This window comes from Pempheris klunzingeri, chromosome 17 (genome assembly GCF_042242105.1).
Source record: "Pempheris klunzingeri isolate RE-2024b chromosome 17, fPemKlu1.hap1, whole genome shotgun sequence".
Lineage (NCBI taxonomy): Eukaryota > Metazoa > Chordata > Actinopteri > Acropomatiformes > Pempheridae > Pempheris > Pempheris klunzingeri.
The window spans coordinates 22,442,122-22,462,619 of record NC_092028.1 but is presented as its reverse complement, the minus strand read 5'-3'; the positions used below and the strand labels follow the sequence as shown (position 1 = coordinate 22,462,619).

Below are 20,498 nucleotides of genomic sequence, written 5' to 3'. Positions count from 1 at the left end.
GTGAATAGCAGCTTTCATGGGGGCTGCTTGTCCTAATGTGTTTTCGAGCTCTGTGTGTGTGTGTGTGTGTGTGTGTGTGTGTGTGTGTGTGTGTGTCAGCATTTGTGTATGTGCATTTTTTCATACATGTAGGTATGTATGCATCATAGACCCCACTTTACTTTGGTCTGTGTGTGTGTGTGTGTGTGTGTGTGTGTGTGTGTGTGGTTTGGGTGTTTACGTAAATAACTCGAAGCGGGGGCAAAGCGCCAGCAGCAGAGATGCACAGCTGGGTGTATTTCAGGGACTTTTTCCAATGGTGATGTCTCCGTCCCTCTCAGAGCTACTGTAGACCTGCCTGTTCATTTATTTATAGAGACAGTCTGAAACAAACAGCTCTTCTCTCTCCCTTCTCCTCAGACCTCAGAGCTCTTTTCCTGCCACTCTGCTAGGTCGTCGCTCTTTATATCACTGCCCTGCTCTCCTGTTGCCCCCCCCCACAGGTCTTTACCACTAATTGTGAGCTGCGTCACTTAAGATCCCACATACTTGTATATTTAATGCAGTTGCTGTCGTAGCCGTAATTCAGCCATTCTACTTTGAACCTTAGAGTCAGCGAACACCATCCATGAGCCCGACGCTCCCCGCTGACTTCCTGTTTTGCCCGTGTGATGCTGCCGCTCAGCTGAGGTCCTCCACAGCCACTGCTGCAGTGTTTTGGCTTGCAGGGGTGCGTAGACAGCAAGCAGGCGTGGAGTCATCACAGCTTGATGGAGGGGCCGCACTGGTCCTCAGAGAACCACACTGCAGCACTCTGTCTCCCCCAAGTGGTGTGTGACTGCACCCCAGGACTTCCCACTGTAGAGGGTGACCACGTCCACAGTGGGGCCCAGTCTGTCTTCTGTTATCTGACGTCTTCATGAGTGTGTGTGTGTGTGTGTGTGTGTGTGTGTGTGTGTGGTGCAGGTGTCACTTTGTGTGGAGGGCATGCTGACAAGCGTGACCCCCATCAGACGGGGGCCGGGGTCAGATTCCACACACACTCCCCCACAAAGCCTTGGGAATCAGGAGTATTTGTTCCTGTGTGATCTCTGCGGCAGGCTTTGCATGCTGGGGGGGCCACGTCAGGCCAGACTGGGGAAAGTGACACCTCCATCCACAGGAGGCCGGGCTCTGCTCCACACTGAGCTGGGGAGGGAGAATCAGACAGTCAGAGAGGTCTGACACCTGAGCGGTGACGTGTGGCCCCTCCTCCTTCCTGTAGTGTAACACCTGTCTTCTTCTTCTTCTTCTTCTTCTTCTCTCAGGTATGAAACGTCCGTTCAGCCCATCGGCTCAGCTGAACACCGAGCCGGACAGGAGGGGGTTCGGCGGCGGGCTGGGGGTGCCGATGGATGGCGAGCCGTTCTGCGACACCCAGGATGAGGGTGCAGTGCCGGGTGAGCCGTCACCAGGGGGCGCCCTGCCTTCTGCGCTCTACAGACCCAAAAGGGAGAGAAAGCAGCGGAGCTACACGTTGTGTGAAGTCTGCAACATCCAGCTCAACTCAGCCGCACAGGCCCAGATCCACTACAACGGCAAATCCCACCAGAAGAGACTCAAGCAGATCAGCAATGGCAAGCTGCCAAGTAGCACAGGTAGGTCTGGAGCTCCTCACCTGCTAACCGCTGAAAAGTCAGATCTAAATGCTGAACATTGGATAAAGTGCTCTGCTGCTGGATTTGTAGTCCCGTCTGCCACAATAGGTCCATGCAGATTAGCAGAATCCCACACACTGTTCACAGTTCAGTGTCACCAGCCTCTGTGGCACAATCCCCCCCGACTTGTATTCAATAGAAGTTAAACAAATTGGATTCTGTTTGCTGAAATGTGTTCAGACAGAGCCCTGGGCTGACGACACACACACACACACACACACACACACACACACACACACACACACGAGTGGGGCAGAGCTGAGTGAAGTCAGCAAGTGAGAAGCTAATTAAGTGCTGGTTGTGTTTGATGCTTGTGTTCCTGGGATTGATGCGGCTCGAGCTAAGTTGGACATTTTGTCATTCTAGTCACAGCCTCGATTAGGACTTTGCTCCGGGGGAATCAGGCTCTCAGTTAAGTTTGACTCATTCACACTCCTGGTCTCTGCGTTGCTCTTTCTTCAGCCTTTTCATAACACACACACACTTAAAGCACACAAGTGTAAAAGTACACATGCAGGCAGTAAGCTCACATACCTGTGTAAGATAAATAAATGATAAACCCAGTTCTAGGCTGCCTAGTTGGATCTTGACACAGAGAAACTTGATGAATGTCTGTCTGAAGTAATCACATGACCTGCATCCGATGACGGAAATCATTGGAGAGGGACCAGTTTTTAAGAAGTTCATTGACACACACACACACACACACACACACACACACACTGAAGCAGTTTAGGGTTCACTGTCTTGCTCAAGGACACTTTGTCAGTTTTATTCTAAGTGTGAACTGGTTTAGTTGGAAATCATGAATTTAAATTCACTATTTTTCAGAAAATCTGTGTAATTCTCACTTGGAGAGGTGAGTTAGTCAAACACAGACCTTCTCATGAGTCTACTGAACCTTTGGCCTCCATCCTTACTCAGCTAGAGTCTGATCAATGGAAACATCAATGTTGTGCCGACATGAACAACAGATTTTTGAAGGTATGATTGTCAATATGATGAACTTTTCATAAACAAAACAGCAACAACAGAATCAACTTGGCAGTAATGTTCAGAGTCCATCCTCTGTTTTGTCTCCTATGTTTTATTTTGTCGGTCGGAAATATTGATTCAGTTCAGGAGTTCTGTGCAGCACCAAGGGAATTTGTCAGGCAGCAGTTATGACGGTCAATCAAATCACTTTAATGTTTTATTGTAGTCGGGCTTCTTCTGACAATAGACGCACAGAAAATATGTCGGTGAAACACGCGGCGCTGGTGAAGCAGACCGAGTGAGCGATCGCTGAGGAAACGACGGCGTCAGCAGCGATTGTCAAAAGTCTAAATGTCGCATTGTGTTGCAGAAAGAGGACATTGAAACAAGTTCATCAATGTGAGCAGAAAAACTTCTAGAAATGTGTTCAGAAAAAGCTGATGCTGACAGAAAACTATGTTCCTCACATTTATCTCCATTAGTGTGAGAGATTAGAGATCAGCACAGAGGAGTGCTGCTCCTTCTGAGCTCAGAACTGTGTTTTAGCATTTATGCACAAAGTTCTTAGCTCTGACTGTTTGGTGAGAACATCTTCATCCATACGACCATAAGTCCAGGACTTCAGGGTTCATATGCTGGAAAAATATGGATCCAGAAACAAGGATGTGTACATGAACCTGTCTGTGTGGATGCATGCATGCATGTATGTATGAATAAATAAGGAACACATGTTCATGCACTGTTGGCTCCACTCGGCTCTTATCGGTGGCTGTTAACCTGATTCGCCGTGTTCACTCCGCTGCGGCGCCAGATGGTGAGATGGAGCCGTCTGATTGGCTGTTCAGCCCAGCGCATCAGTGATTTTACTGATTTCATCCAGTGACTTCTCATTTTTCCAACTCCTCTGCGACCGTTTTCTCAGACATATTGTCGGAGCTGAGTCACAGCGGCAGGAAAATGGTGGGCTGCTTTGTTGACTCCGACGCTGGTTTTTCTTCTGGGCTCACAAACTGACCACTTCTTCCTCCTCACTGAAGTGCAGGACACGTGCACGCGTCAGCAGTCGGCTCGAGTCTTTGCTGCGTGTTTGTGCAACTTTTAATAGGAGACACGATGCAAAGTGTTTATCTCTCTTTTGGCCATCACTACCTCTTTGAAGTCGACTCGATGTGTCGGGGTGCTAAGGTGCAGCGGAGCGGCAAGCATGAAATAAACTGAATAAATTCTGTAATATACCAGAAACTCATACATACACACAGGCTGCGTGTTGTCTCCACTCTGTGTGTTGGTACACTGCTGCAGGTGATGCAGGCTGCATATATAAAAGTTTGTGGGCATGTATTTACATGCTGTGTAGTGTGTGTGTGTGTGTGTGTGTGGTGCAGGGAACGCTGAACTGTTGTGGTGTGCAGATTCTCTCTGACATGCAGTCACAATCACACAGCCTTATCTCTGCTCACCTTCTGCTGACTCCCTGAGGCAGCCAGCCCTGCTGTGTCCTCGGCTCCACCACAGCTCCTCTGCGTGTCGGTGTGTGTTTGTGTCTGTGGACGTATGTGTGCATCCTGCATGTCTGCTTCGGATATTTTTAGAATTTTTAAACGCTGCAGAGTCTCTAACTTGTGCTGCAGAAACATAAACATGCGGCTCGGTGTGTTTATGTCGGCCCACATATGTACTGTATGGTGTCTGCTGTGGATGTTTATAGAGATGCCATGAATAAAGAAGAGAAGTCTTTTCTTTTAAATCTGTGTGTGTGTGTGTGTGTGTGTGTGTGTGTGTGTGTGTGTGTGTGTGTGTGTGTGTGTGTGTGTGTGTGTGTGTGTGTGTGTGTGTGTGTGTGTGTGTGTGTGTGTGTGTGTGTGTGTGTGTGTGTGTGTGTGTGTGTGTGTGTGTGTGTGTTACTCCCTGTGAATCGTCTCCATGTCGGCGTGTGTTCCCCCCCCTCTCTGCTTCACTGAGCTGACAGTGGGTTCAGGCTCTTTTTTTCCCCTCTCTCTCTCTCTCTCTCTCCTGCCTCCCCCTTCTTCCTCCCCTCTTCTTCCTCGTCTCTCCCCCTCCTCCTGGCATGGACGCTGGACATGTGGCGTAGCCAGTCCTGCTGAAAGAAGAATGTGCCAGTGATTAAGTGGTTTCACTCTGTTATCACGGAGAATAATATGCAGAGAAGCTTGAGGACAGATCAGGATGGAGAGAGGGGGTCCAGATGTTTGGGTCAGGGTGTTAATTTATGCAGTTTATGAACATTTTTATCTTAATGTTTTCTAACGAGAGACATTAACAATTCATTGTGAGTGCCAGCCTGGTGCTGTGTTTTTTATACAAGCTTTCTAAAATGGAGTTGGCAGCAATTCATTGATGCTAGAAAAAACACATGTTGCTCCTTTAAGGGAATTAAATTAACTCCAACACAAATGAGGTGTTTTCCATCAACTAGGCCGAAGCAAATAGGTTTTCTGAAGATAGAATAAAGCTCCTTAAGAAAAACCAAACAAATCCACAAGATATTTTTAATGCTGTCATGGTTCTTTTATAGCTGCTAATGCTGCCTATATTTCATCCTGTCCAAAAATAAAAACAGTCTCAACACTTGCAATATTTCACTGCCATAGATGTTCTTAACCAGAGGGTGGTGGATAGATTCTGTACTGATGTTTATGTCATTGTTCAGTTGAATCGAGTGGGTTTTTAACACTGACATATTTTCCTCATTGATAAATGACACCTCTCCTGTCGAATCCAGATATTCTGTTAGAATAATTCTGGTCATCATAGAAACACGAGGGGAAAAGCTCAGGTGGTTTGCGTGGATCATGTGAGTCTTGCTCACAATCGAACTTCAAGTTGTTCTAATCCTTATCTTGTCCTTAGAGCAGCATAGTGTTGCTCTCAGTGGGAATGTCCTTCGCCTTCACAGCACCGTCTGTGTCAGTGCGTCATACGTGTGAGCTGAAGCAGCGCTGCACCCAAACACGTCTGCACAGAGACGAATGTTTACACACACCTTCAGAAGACTCCTGGTGCTTCAGGCTTCTTAATTCACATCTCTTGTTGTCGGTGAAGTTGGCTCGCTGTTGAATGCGTAATCGCACACACTACATTTACATTTGCACCTCTGAGATTTTACGTCTGACGCGTTTAGTGGCCACCAGCTGCTGACCGGAGGTCCGTGCTCGGCTTAAGGACACCGAGCAGAGAGACACATTCAGTGTGTTGCAGAAATAGTCCAGTCAAGTCTTGAGATCAGATTTTTCTGCCTTCAGTCCATCTTTAATCCGAATTGCAGCTTTCACCACTCTTGTTATTGCTTCAAGTGAAATAGTTGTGATGAAATCACAAGTACATGTCTCACAGATCTTTTTTCTTCATTAAAGGCCTCTCTGTGTAAACAGCATGCTTCCCTAACACCCTGATACGCTTTCGACGTCACTGATTGCTTGTGTGTTCATGTTTGTTAGCTAGGAGGTGCATGTGTGTGTCGGCATGAAGCCCCGTTTACTTTCTCTCTCCTCCGGTGTTGTTGAGATGCTCTGACCCACTAATAAGCAGCACAGAGTCCCGTCCGCTGAGGGAGATGGACCTTAATCCTTTCTAATTACAACTGTTATAAAGTTTGGCCACTTAAACATGGAGACGGACGTACATGCACACATGGCTCCATTGTCTGGTCCTATAAATAACACAGAAGATCAAATGATGATGGAAGGGTGTGGAGAGAGTGAGGGCAGAGAAGAGGGATGGAGCGAGTGGACGGCAGTCTGGCCTGATGCGACCCAGCAGAGGCGCCTGTGGATCTATAAATCCGACAGTCTGACAGCACTCTGTTTGCCCGCGTGCGGCTGCCTGTTCTTCCTGTTGTGTGAATCTTCCTCAGCTTTGTGTCGAGGCGTAAATGTGTCATGTGCGGATGTGTTTGCTCTGAGAGATGGAGCGAGAGGAGGAGGAGGAGGAGGAGGAGGAGAGAGAGGGAATTTGCATTTGTTTTTTTTCTTCATGGTCCTCCATATCTCATTTTCCTTTGATTTGTGCACGTGTGTGTGTTTGTGCGGCTCCTCTTCATGGTTAGTCTCTTCATCATGGTCCCTGTCTGACTCCATCTCTCTGGCTCTGTTTTAATAAAGCGTGAGGAATTGGATTAAAGGCATGGATTTTCTGCTTGAATGCATTTGTGCATCTGCGTTTTATTTTTGTGCTGCTTTGCCATTTTCCTATTTTTTCCCCAACACAGTGAAGTGACTGCCCCCCCCCCCTCTTCTTGCCTTTGGTCATACAATACTTGTACGTACTTTGACTGTGTGTGGTGTTTGTGTAGCGGCCATAGCGCCTGTGTTAATCTTTGGCCTATTTGATGTTTTCATTAGTTTCAATAAAAGCGGACTGAGATATGACTGTGCAGCTGCTGGCTGGCGGCTGTGTCTAATTCCCAAAAACACGATGTTATTTGTCATTCGGGGGAGCATTAAAATGTCCCCAAACATAGTGATAGTGTAGATATATACCAAAAATGTGCTATAAATGAAGGGGAACACTAAAATCAAGTCACATTGAGGTACATCTGCATGAAATAGCCAAATTATTTTAGAGAATTTCAGTATTTTGGAACCCTTTCTCCCTCTCGGTGTCTTTTCCTGCCATTGTGTAAATCTCCTGAAATGCAATGTGGCTGTGGAGTCCTGCACTTTGTCCCTGCCGCCGACCCTCAGACCCTCCCCGCTCATCGTCCTCTCTCCCTCCTCCCTGCGTTGCCCCGGGGTGCGCTCCTCTGTGTGACGGCAGTTCAAACTCTGGGAAAAGGTCGGCGGGCATACCGGGTCGGCACACAGGGCCTAGTGGAGCGAGAAACATGAGGAGCGGCGCTTCGAAGGCCACGGGGAGAGGGGCACATCTCTCAGAAATCATCCGATGTCTGTGTTTACCCGGGCTCTGACAGGTCGACCGGCTCTGTCTGTGGAGAAGGCCAAGCGAATCTCACTGTGAGCCCTTATCTGGCTCGTCTGATACACACACCCATATTGCCACAGCTGCTGCAGACGTATCTGCTAAATGAATTGAACTGTTTGCCAGTTTGCTAAATGTCAGAAAATATCAGTCAGTTTCAACAGTATTTTGTCAGTTCGGGCACCTCGGATGACCCTCGTTCTCTTTTCCAGTCACTGTTGCACTCGTTCCCTCTCGCTGTGTCCTTTTGTAATCCTCAATCTGCAAATAGAGTTTCATTCGTTTGGGTTTTTATTTGCACAGAAGTGTTCTGTGTTCATGTGCACATCACGGTGAATGTTTCCAGCTCCTCTAACACACACTGAACATCAGTAGATATATTTTACATTTGATATAGTAACAACAAAGGCACAATGTGGCCTGATTAGCCTCTCGCTCGCTCTCCCTCTCGGCCAATTTTGCCTTCTTCCCCAGTGGCTTATTGCAAAAAGCCCCATGAAAGGCTTTCTTTCTGGGCAGAGAAGAATCCTTTTAACCCCCCTCATCTTACCTCCACCTTAGCCATCCTCTGAGCCCCGTCATTACAGGCCTTTAGAAGGGCAAAATTACAGCAGAGTGACTTATTATCAGCTGTATCCAGGGTCGGGGATGGAGGTTAGAGAGGGAAAGGGTAGGCAGGAATAAGGGGGAGATAGAGAATGATAAAGCAGATGAGGGAGAGGAACAAGGAAGATGGAGGTTTTAAGAGGGGAAGATCACATCAGTGAGGCTGAGATCGAGAGAAGGGGTAAAGATTAGAAAGGAGATTGAGAGGCCGGCCTGAATAGGGACTGGGTGGTGAGAGAGCGAGAGAGAGCGAGAGAGAGAGAGAGAGAGAGAGAGAGAGAGAGAGAGAGCGAGAAGCAGACATAGACAAACACTGTCATTTACCGAGCGAGGCAGAGCTGTCCACTAATGGACACATGATATATGGCCCCTAAAAGTTTGCTCTGCCTCACAGTTCCCAAAGTTCACACGTACCTCCCATCCAGCAATGCACCATGGGATGCCGGAGCCAGTTCTCCAGAGGGTCATTGAGTTTTTGTCTGGCGACATTGAGAGACACAACAACAACAACAACATCATCATTTTTTGGGGTATTTGATCTAATCCCACGAGAGCCCTTGTACCACACCGAATGCTGGGATAAAGTAGTCTGGCAGCGTTGCAGCGTTTGCTAGTGCGCGGCACCACGGACCTCCAGAGACCCTCGCCGTGTCGTACACAAAACTGAAGTAGACGAGCTTTAGTAAACAGATGTAAACTAGGCGGAATGGGACGAGAGCGAGAGTGGGAGGAGGGCACGTATGGTGCACTAACAAACAGAAATAGACGTCTCAGTGGTGTAAATGATGGTAGATTTTTACACCCACAAAGGGAAAAAAAACACACTTCCTCACATTGTTGTGCCTTTATTTCACAGTGAACAGATTCTACACCTGTTGTTGGACCAAACCAAATGAGAACACATACTAAACTAATAAACTGTAACTGTAGTAGGATTCTTCCAAGCTGTGAAGACAAATGCATTAAGTGTAACCTAAACCACTTCACTGCTAGTTTGGCTAGCAAACACTTGTCATATTCCAGTAAATATTAGTAATCTTAGACTGGTTTTAGTTACAAGAATGTCAGGATTATTAGTACAGCACTGTTCAATCACATAATCAACTCAAAGTGCTTCACATAAGGCAAAGACACAGAATTAGGCTGACGGCTGGCAGGCTGAGCACCGGCAGGGGAGCGAGCGCCACAGTAGGTTTTAGCTTGTAGCTTGAATGTCGGGGACAGACGGCGTGTTGTTAGCAGTAAGGGCCACACCAGCATCTAAATGGACTGAGGTGATATTTCCAGGTGCATTTACATGCTGTTAAATGTGCTGCAGCTGACCAGTTAATTAGAAGTTATTTGTTTGGTCGCTCGTTCAATAAAGGTGCCGACGAAGACGAGTGTTCATGCCAGAATATGAGAAAAGTATAGTAATAAAAAACATGTGCGACATATCTGTTTTTAAAATCAAAGAGCTTTACAGATTATGCAGGAGAACAGTGACATCAGTGCTTTAAACAAACATGGATAAGAATTAAGGGATTTGATTTAGCGTTATCTTTACAGCCCAAAATCACAGATTTATTACAGAAGGTTTCCCAGTCCCCTGAAGTATCCTCAACAGGTAAAAAAAAATCCTGCAAATATGATATTTTAGCTTTAACACCTAGTGATGATCTTCTTCTTCTGTTTCTAAGGACACGACTGAACTTTCATCCATCGCCAGCTGACTTGTGATCTTACATCTTACTGTAGTGTATGTAGGCCCGTTTTATGCAAATACCCCTGCTGAGCGTGGTCAAAAGAGACAACTACACCTCCTCCGGACTCTCTTTCTGTCACACACACACACACACACACACACACACACACACACAATGCCATTTAGAGAGCAAGCGAGGAAACTCGTGGATGATTTTCATTGTTATTCATGTATTAATTTATTCGCTCATGGCAGACGTGAAACAGGGCTGTAATATGCAGATGTGGGTTTGTTTCTCGATGGGAATTTTCCGGTCCACTGCCTCTAGCTGCCACTAATAATAAAGACAGGCAAGGAAGGGGAGAGGGGAGACGGAGAGGGAGAAATGGGAGTTAGGGGAGGGAAGGTTGGAGTTGTCAGGATGCCTCCAGTCATACACCAGCTCTCAAACAAATCCCCTGCTCTCTTTACTCCACCCACACACACACACACACACACACACACATGCAGGTATTGACCAGGTGTGATCTGGCTGCGAGTCGTCTTGTCCTTGACATGAAGGTGAACATGTAGAGTTGTCCTCTCTATACTGTTGACAAGACTCCCGAGCAGCTGCAGGCTGTTGCTCTGCTGTCTTTACATCGGCTCGTTTTAAACTGCCGACGGTTGATATAACAACACATTAAGGTACGCGTTAGTTAAACAGTTTAAACCTCGAGTTAGGCTTAGAAATCACAGCCAGCTTCTTCTGGACCCTCATCAACACCAGCCTTTATGTCTCCGCTCATAAAGAAAACAAATATCTCCGTTATGCAGCTGCTAACAAGCCAATGCATTTTTATGTGCTGCTTTATTGAAATGTTCGCTGCAGACTTGGTAGGAAAATAAGCAGTTTAACAAACTGACTGTGTCACTGGCCGAGACATAAATAGCCAAGGACTGTAGGCAATTGGCTGTGAGACATGTTGTTTTGTGCGTGTGCTGTTGTGGTGTTTGCACCGGGGTTAGTTCCTGCGGGAGGGTCATAGGCGTGGAGCAGTGCCATGCCGGAGTAATGATGTCAAAGACAAGATGCTAACAGGCAGCGAAGAATTCACTCTATTTTCTCTTCCCTGCTGCATTTATAAGAGATGTTAACCCCCTCCTGTCTGTGCGATGGAGTGGTGGGATGGAGGATGGAGGAGAAGAAGAGTTCATGTAGTGGTGGATGAAAGTCGATGCCGATGTGGTGGATGAAAGTCGATGCCGATCACATAGAGACTGAAGTGAGACGCTGAATGCTACTGATGTTATTTAGAGTTAAAGGGGAAGGACTGACAGACGTGACTTCAAAAAGGAGGAGAGACGGGTTAAAAGAAACTGGATGAATATTCTGTTACTGTCAGCTAGGACAAATAAATGAATATAAATATATATATATATATATATATATATATTTATTTATTTTCAATAAATTAATGCTGGTTTACATGATGGCTATATATATATATATATATATATATATATATATATATATATATATATATATATAACCATCATGTAAACCAGCATTAATTTATTGAAAATGTTTTCTATATATTGCTGTCAAAATAATTGACAGTGAAATGAATTTACGATATATGTTAGATTAATTATATTAAAGCTTTGTTTATGTTATTTTGTCTAATTAAACTCTAATCTCATCACAAGCTTGATGTTGTTTAGATCCATGTTTTAAAGTTCACAGTCTTGTTCACTGTCTTATGCTCCATACCACTACTAGATGTTACAACGTTAAAGTGTATATTTAGAGCCATAAGTGGATAAAGCCCTGCTGAGTGATATGATCAGATATTATATTATTGGATAAAATTATAACTGATGTTTAAATATGCATATATATATATATATATATATATATATATATATATATATATATAGAGAGAGAGAGAGAGAGATGTTTTTTTGTGCTAATCTTCAAAGTAACTATTGACTAAAGCTGTCAAATAAATGGGAAAACTTAACACTGTACTTGTAAATGGACCTGGTTACATTCCACTGCGGCCACAAACACAAAGCTTACAGCATCCATCATGCATGCTGACGTCTTGTTCCCTTGTGATTTGTAGACACACATGCGTGGCTATCTGGAGCCGAAGCCCACAGGCATGCACCCAGGCCTCAGTCCAAGCTGTGGCAAATCAGCGGAGTCTTCACCAGAGGCCAAATCTGTAGCGTATAATTAGCTTTTAATCAGCACCCTCATTCAGGCGAGCAGTAAAGATTAGCCCAGCTTGGGCTCTGCTTAAAATAAGCATTCATAGATGTGTGTGAAAGCCTCTGACCCTTCACATCCAATCATACACACACAATACCAAGCTCCCTCCCCGCTGTCCTCTCTGCTCTCATTCGTGCCTGTAAAGCTCCACTTTATTTCCCCCACTCTCTCCTCTCTCCTCCCTGAATTTGTTAACATTTTCCAGGGATGCTGGCCTCCCCATCCTTATTTTTAAAGGTAATGCACAGCATTGTCTGCTGTTGAAAGTCCGGCCCATTGTTTGCCAGCGTCGAAGGACACCTACACGCGCGCCTATACGCAGCACAACAAGCCTGACCTTCATGACACCTTCTGCTCTGGAGGGTCTATTTGGATAATCCAATGTGGAGAATTTAAAGCGAGCGTCTTTATTAAAAAAAAAAAAAAAAAGCTGCTGGGGTTCGAGAGTGTAGCATTTTCGATGAGCTCGCCTCATCTAATCCCCGCCGCTCTCTGGGGTGAGCTGCAGCATTTATGCCAGTAATGAAGTGCAGTGAGATGAAAGCCCTTTTAATGGGATTTAGTTAAACTGGGACACAAACCAGAAAGTCAGGGAGAGAGTGGAGGAGAACACTTCCTCCTCCTCATCACGGCCGGCGTCACCGTTATTTCTGCGCTCGTGCATGACTGGTTTGAATGCTGTGATTATTTAATGGCTGTGTGTGTAACCTCTCGCTCCTATTGGCTGCGACGTGTGTCAATCACAGAGCTCCTCTTGTAGAAGCACGTCTTGTTTAATTTTCCCATTAGACTGGATCATTTCCCCCCCACCTCGCACACCTCATCCTGTTTTGGTCGACAGTGAACAAGGAGCGACTGTAGTGTGTGTTGCAGGTTGAGTTGGCACATCAGTGTGTGTGTGTGTGTGTGTTTATGGCTGACTGGTTCAGGTCCAGTCTTTAACAGCCAAATGTATTTTCATTCAGAGACCTAAGTGCTCCAGCTATCGAGACCTGCAGGGTGACTGTATGTGTGTGTTTGTGCTAGGTTTTTTTTTCCATACTATACTTTATCTATCTTACACGAGACGTTCTGTTGTGTGCAGTAGACGGTCGGTGTGCAGAAGAAAAGATCCTTAGCTGGATGTGGAGACACAGAGCTAGCAGCCCCAGGCAGTCTCTTTCTTCTATGATCTGGAAGAAACCACAGACGCACACACTCACACACACACACAGAGCACATCACAGCTTTATTAAAGCACCAAGAGACCCAAACTAGGGTAAAAAGGTGCATAACTGAATTGCACAGACATGTTTATGTTCCAAATGAACAGGATGGAGCTTAAATGCATTCAGATTTCTGGGCAGATTTTACTCCGATTGAGCCGTCATGACTGATTGCACCGAGCAGGACTTCAGTCTGTGGTCGGAGCTATTTGCAGTTGACAGTTGGGAGAGAAATCAAACGGCATGTCACGTCTGAGGATTCAAATATTTTGCCTTCTAGTCCAGCTGTCGCCAGGTGTTCTGGGTTAATGGTGTGTGTGTGTGTGTTTTATGACTGGAATTGGAACCACTGTTGCCACCGAGGAGCAGAACAAATAACATAATAAAGCATAAAGACGACAGAAAACTAAAACGTGTGGGAGAATTATTCTATAATCTGACCGAGGCTTCAGTGCAGAGAAACTGCTGAGGAGAGCTTTACCTCGGCTGCACACAGTTCACCAACCTTCAGCTCTTTGCAGATCTACAAACCTTGCTGCACACATCACTTCTCCTAAACCTGCCTCTTTGTTTCTTCACAGTTTCTGTACAGTTTGCAGTGTGAATGAACAAGGCGAATAGTTTACTGACAGATGTCCATCTCTGTTTTAGTTCAGTTGATTTTGGGGGTTTCCTGTGCAGACGTGCAGCTGCTGACCACACAGGCTAAAAACATCTGTCCGTGTTGGTGGATGTCAGTGGTTATTTGTGGGAATGTCGGGGATCTATACATGTACTTTCATATTCTTCAGGTCAGTTCCCAGCTTTAGACGTGCCACACTCTGCACCCCCTGACACTGCAGACAAAGCAAAATGGGATTTGCATACCAGGAAGCAAATCACTGTGAACGGCTGTCGCAGCGAGGCGCTCAGCCTGTGAGAGCCAGTGTGTGTGACCAGCGCCGAGTCCAGTCCGCTGCAGCCAGCCAGCGATCCTGCTGCTGCTGTGATGAGTTTGGCTCATGACCTCCTCGGGGCCGCATTGCCATATTGGCCCCCTGCTTATTGTTCTGTCAACAGCATCTGCTGGGCCCGATAACAGGATTAGACCAGGCCCCTATAGGCTGGCTGGAGCTAGCCCGGATTAGCCTGCAAGGCCTATGCTTTCATACATGTGAGTGTCTGTGTTTGTATATGTGTGTGTGTGTGTGTGTAGGTGTGTAGGTGTGTGTGTGTTTGCAGATATAATTTTAGCCCAGAGCCGATCGCTTCCCTCCTGTCAGGGAACGTACAGCACAGCAAAAGAGGTCTGAAACCAGCTCTCATCCATATAAAGCCTAATTTAATTTTTCCTGCCTTATTTTTCCTGCATCAGTGCGACACACTCTCCAGATGTGCTGTAGCACAAAGAGCCTGTACTTCATCTGTGCGCTGCAATGATGCACAGTCAAGTGCAAAATAAATTATTATCCTGACCAGCAGATTGAGGGTCATGTCAAGGTCCAGTAGTGTGTTGCTCATGAGTATTACATGCCTCTCCCCAACTTCATTACACGCCGCCCTGGTTTTCCAGGTAATAGACAGTTTCCCGGGTCAGAGAAGCCGGCATAGCGATGAATCCCTGGATTAGAGTCCTATGAAAAGAAAAGCAGTATGGTAATAATCTCTCTTGTATTGTTTGTTGTGGCACCTCCCAGAGTCATTTATCAGGAAACCGGTCCAGGCCAGCGGTGGCTCTTATGGTCTGGAAGGCAAACACACACAGGTTGATAATGGCCTTGGCGCACAGGAAGGGCACGATCCCAGAATACACAGTGGGAATCTCACAACACCGTCTCCCGCCTCCTCGACTTCCCCCCGGGGGATACACAAATCCTAACTTCCCCTCCCGATGTATTTCCCCACTGAGAATACTCCTACCAAAGTGGTCATGCTCCTGTGACATTCCTGCCAAGCCCCACACCGGCTCATCTGTTTGGTTCCACCTGACCCAGGAATTTGGCACAGTTTGGATTAAAAGTGGAAGGAAAAGAAGGATTCCTCCCTGCATGTGAGACCTGGTTTACTGTGTGTGTTTTTCCCACGTCTGTGTGTTTCTGTGTCGAACGAGCAGGCGAGACCTTTGGTGAGAGAAGGGAAAAAAAAAAAGCGAGTTAGCCTCAGCGGCTCCGAACAGAGCAGAGACTGTGAAAGAGGAGCTGAGGAGAAGAGTAAATAAACTAGTTGTCAGTCATGTCCCACTCCCCATCCCCTCTTCTCCACACTGCCTCTCTAATCTCCATCCCACTCTGCTTCCAGAGCCTTAATCAGGGAAAGGACTTCCAGCTGCTTAAAAGATGAAGCTATTGTGCAGCTTCATGTCATGACACACCATCGTACCCGCAGTTTGTGCCCTCCCCCTCCTGCCACGTCTCCCCCCCCCCCCTTCTGCTCCAACTGACGTGTGCGTCGCCGTGAAAATTATTAGAGACATTTCACAGAAAAGCGGCTTTTCCCATTTCCTCTTCCATCTCGGCTTGTCAAGAGCTGCTGCATATAAAATGGCTGGCAGACGCCGAGCCGCGGTGCAGTGATGGCTGCCGCGTCACCGGGACTCGCCGCGTCAGGCTGCACCATTCGTTTCCAACCAGTCAGATTAATTAGACGCTCTTCGGAGGAGGCCACCGGTCAGCGAGCCTTCATCTCGTGCTGGTGGAGAGATGCTGTTTTAATCTCTCGTGGCCTCTCGGTCCCCCTCAGGCCACGTGGCCGCTCTTTGCATTGCACAAACACTCCTCAGTGTGCCGCCTGCACAATATACAGCAATATACTGGTCTAATTCATAAAACATCAATCCTGCGTTTTATGAAAGATGCAGTGTGTACTCTCTGAGTTCAACACTTTCAGGTCAAAGCCCTCCAAATAAACACACATTAGAGCGTGGATCATTGATTAGATTCTGTCTGATGGATCCCCATCTGAGGAAACTGATGAATTTTCATTCAGATCCAGTTTGGCAGGTCGAGAAGGGGAAACATTTTCCATCCACATGCTGCCTCCAACAAGCACCAGTTATCAAGTGCTCATGTTTAGGTCTTTGTTAGACGTACTGTATCTTAACAATCAATTTATAATCAATTTATATCTGCCGGTCACAGCTTGTGTCCAATGCCAGCGTCCAGTGCAGGAACCACTTTTTAAAGTATAACCACGACGTTTTTACCAAACCTTAAACAGGCGTTTTAGTTGTTTAAACCTAAACTTCCTCTCTTTTTTTATTGTTTTCTTTTTATTTGCGTAACATTGACCTTAATTTAGCTGCACATGAATTGTAAAAGGAGAAAGATGTATATCTTTATTAACAGTGGTGCTGAATGTAATGAAATATCATTATATCGTCCATTATAAGCTTTCTGTATTTGCTCACTGTCTCCTCTACAAAAGCCCTTATAACTGTGTTTAACTACATGATTAAGGATGTGAGGGATTCTTTCTTTGTCAATATCATTTCCGCCAGTAAACGCAGCCCTGAAGTCTTGTTTGACACCATCAACAACACTACCACTCTTCCACCTCCTGATGTTCTTGTTTTTTTAAATAATGATTTTTTCTTTTTCTCTTATCTCTTGCTTTGTGGATAAGATTAGAGATGTCAGGGCCGCCGCCACCCTCCCCTCTGCTCCCTTTTCTGCCTATCCAGCTCAAGCCGTCAGTTTTAGACTGTTTATCTCCTGCTTCCCTGTAAAACCTCACAGATCTGGTGGATGATGAAACCTTCCTCAAACCCTTTAGATATTATACCAACTTCCCTGCTTAAAAGTGTGTCTACTGGTGCTTGTCTGTTGTAAAGAGCTCCCCTGGTTGTATCTCAGCTTATTTTAAACATGTAGTTGTTCAGCCTTTTCTGAGGAAAGCCAACATTGATCCATCCCTTCCCCAAAACCACAGGCCTATATCTAAGCAGCCCTTATCTCAGAGACTTTAGAGAAAGTCGTTACCACAACAGCTCACTGCTTTCTCGAATGCACACGACGTTATAGAAAAATCCCAAGCTGGTTTCGATCAGAAGCGTTACACTGAAACAGCTCAGTCTCCGTAATGATGCCGTCTGATGTGGGTGAACGCTCTGTTGTGGTGCTGCTGGATCACAGCGTCCTGAGGGTGGATGTCTCCGGGACCTGTTCACCTCCTGGCTCTCCGTTTTTTTCTCCCTACACATCTGAATCAGCTGCTCTTTCCTGTGGTGTCCCTCAGGGTTCTGTCTTGGGTCCTATATTACATATAAATGCTTCCATTAGGTGATATTATCAGTGAGTTTGAAGGTTTCTCATAAGACCGTCATTGCCTCAAGGTTGCTCAGTGAAGTGGGTGCTTTTCTTCATCTTGGTGTTAAATTTGATCAGTCGATGTACTTCGATCAACACATCAGATCACTGACCCAGACATGCTCCTTTTTCTTCTGAGGAACTCTAAGAAAAGTTAAGTCTGCTGTATCACACCTTGAGATAGAATTGATCAGTCTTGCTTTAACACCCAGTTGGATTGCTGTAATTCCATTTCACCGGTCTCTGAACCGTCTACGGCTGGTCCTGCAGGAGGTCCTGTAGGACTGCAGTCAAGTTCAGGATTCATTTTAAAGGTCTTGTCTTCCCATAAAGAGCCCTGTACTGTATGGTCACTCCCCTGTCTTCACCCTTACTTCAGCAGTAGGTCGCTGAGGTCGTCGACCAGGCTGCACTGGAGGTCCCGGGCTCTTGACCACGGTGATGGAAGTAGAAACTCCGACACTGTGGAACTCTCCTCCTTCAGACATTCAGTCTGTGGTCTCTGATGATGCTTTTAAAAAGCAGTTTCACACTTATTTATTCAAGCCTGCCTTCGTCTCGCCTCCTGCTGAGTAGTGTTTATTTGGTGTTTGTCTATAGAAAAAGCACTTTGTTGTTTTACTATATTAAATAAAATGCACTAAACACTAGTATCCAGGGTTGGGGGAGCTGTGAGAGACATGCACAGCCCTGCACAGCTCTGATCACTTCAGTAAATATTAGACTGATGGTGAAACTGGTGGTCTGACACTCAAGGTGCATCTGTGGGAAACTGTAAGAAATCTTCCTTTGAGCAGGTGACTTTCTCTCTTCAGGGGATCAATATGTGGAGCCTCCTTACCCACAAAAATTAAAACGACTGCATTGAAACTGTTTTTATTTTTATTGCTCTGTGTGTCCGCAGGCTTTACAAACTAGCTCAGGCGACTGTAAATGCTTTGTTGCACATCCCTATATGAGTGGGTGTTGTTTAAAAACAGGAAGAGAAGGATTAACAGTATTGGAAATGGACGGATGGATGGATGTAGTTAGGGCCATAGTTGTGTCCTACATAGGGCTGAACTCGGGGCACGAAAGGCTCCGAGGCAACAAAGAGTGAAAACAAATTGATGAAGACGCTCCAACATTATTCTCTTACTGACCTCTCCTCAAGCCAGCTGATCAATAATCAATATTAGTGAATTACTGCTGTGAGAGGGTGATGGCATTGTGGAGTAAACTGAGCCTGAGTGTCTCTCCCTCTCTGAGGTGTCGTAAGAGGAGAGTGCTGTAAGACATCGGGGGGGGGGGGGCTCATAGACACAACAGTGCGTCTGGTAAAGGAGGGGGGGGGGCACCATCAAAAGTAATGGTTGCAATCTGCAGTCAGAAAGAAGGAGTGACTGCACGACTGATAATCATGGAGCAGAAAGGAAAAGAGGATGAGGTGCAACATGAGGACATTTTATCTCCAGACGTAGGAAGCTGTTTTTCTCCTTTAGAGCTGCTGTTTGCCTGTTTGCCTGTTTGCCTGTTTGCCTGTTTGCCTGTTTGCTAACTCTTCTTAGCGCTCCTGCCTTTAATTACAGCTGTGTGTGGGTTTAAACTCTGGAGCAAAGTGTTGTAAGAGTAGCTCCTTTGAGGAAAAGGGCAGTGCGTAGTGTGTGATGGATGTGATTGGAGCGCAGGGAAAAGGTTAGCAGTGAAGTTGCCCACCTGGCAGTCGGTGGATAAAGGCTGCAGCCGCTCAACACCAGAGGAAGTTTGCGTGTGTTGTCTCGCAGCCGAAGGGGTTTAGCCTCCAAAGAGCGGACCGACCGCGGCCCTGGACGGGAAGCAACGTCCCCACAGTGCTCCCTCACTGCAGGCTGGAGGCTGAGCGAGGTAACATGAAGGTTTGTGTTTTCCAGAGTTGTTTAGAGACTTAACATCGAGGTCTTCTTCTCTAGCAGATTTAATCAACGTTTTAAATGATGAGATGTCTTGTTCTCAACAGTACAGGTGATTTCTAAAGAGGTAGATGCTATTTGTACCCAGTGTGGCTGTTAACACACAGGTGTTCAGTCTCTTTAGATCCTGCAAGAAAAATGGTTTTCATATTTAGATTTTTCTCGTTTATTCATTTCTTACAGCATGTCCTAGTTTTCTTGCCAATTTTTTTACCTAACCAAGTAGTTTTGCTGCCTAAACCTGCAAAACAAAACTAAACAAACTGACAAAAAGGTCAGTTGGATTCATTCATCCTCCACATGCTGGAAACAGAGCCTCCAAAGCACAGATCCAGTGTGTGGGACATGTTTTCAATGTGCATGAATCAATAAATGAATGAATTTATCTCCACATTTAAAATGGTGACTTCCCCAAACAAAAGACAGACAGGAGGACAGAGCAGTGAATGGCAGCCATGCATGAGAAGAACTTTAAACAAGAAAGAAATGAGACTAAACATTTGAAAGCGCTGCAGAAGCTCAGAGAGCCTCGCTGCATTACTTTCTACCTTGTTTTTAATCCTCAACTGGTACCTGAAGTCAGTTTTTTCCTTTACATGAACACAAACACAAACTGATGCATGAAAATCCACTGAAACGTAGCACATGAAGAGTGTCGGACCGGCAGACTCTCCACTTAATGAGTTCCTCCCCATGCTGAAATGAAAGCTGTGAGGCTCTGAGAGCTGCAGACGCTCCGTTTTCCCACTTTGAAGAAAAAGGCACCGTCTCCCTCGGCCTGTCTTGCTGCTCTCCCCTGACGGAGCCCGTCGATCCGTCTGTTGTTTCGCCACCACATTGACTCCCCGTCACTGCGCCTGTGTCTTATTGGAGCTCTCATGTCTGCTCTCTTCCTCTCCACACGCTGTTAGCCTGTTTCTGTCAAACAGTCTCCTCTCGTCGGACC

The 20,498-nt window shown here is 46.0% G+C and overlaps 1 protein-coding gene across 1 annotated transcript in view; it reads left to right on the top strand.

The window, feature by feature from the left end:
- The first annotated feature begins 1,288 nt into the window (after positions 1–1,288).
- znf385c (zinc finger protein 385C) overlaps positions 1,289–20,498 on the top strand; it is a 74,272-nt gene continuing 55,062 nt past the window's right edge. The window contains exon 1 of the mRNA XM_070847333.1: positions 1,289–1,616. Within this exon, the coding sequence (XP_070703434.1) occupies positions 1,289–1,616 (328 nt within the window). The remainder of the gene's footprint in view (positions 1,617–20,498) is intronic.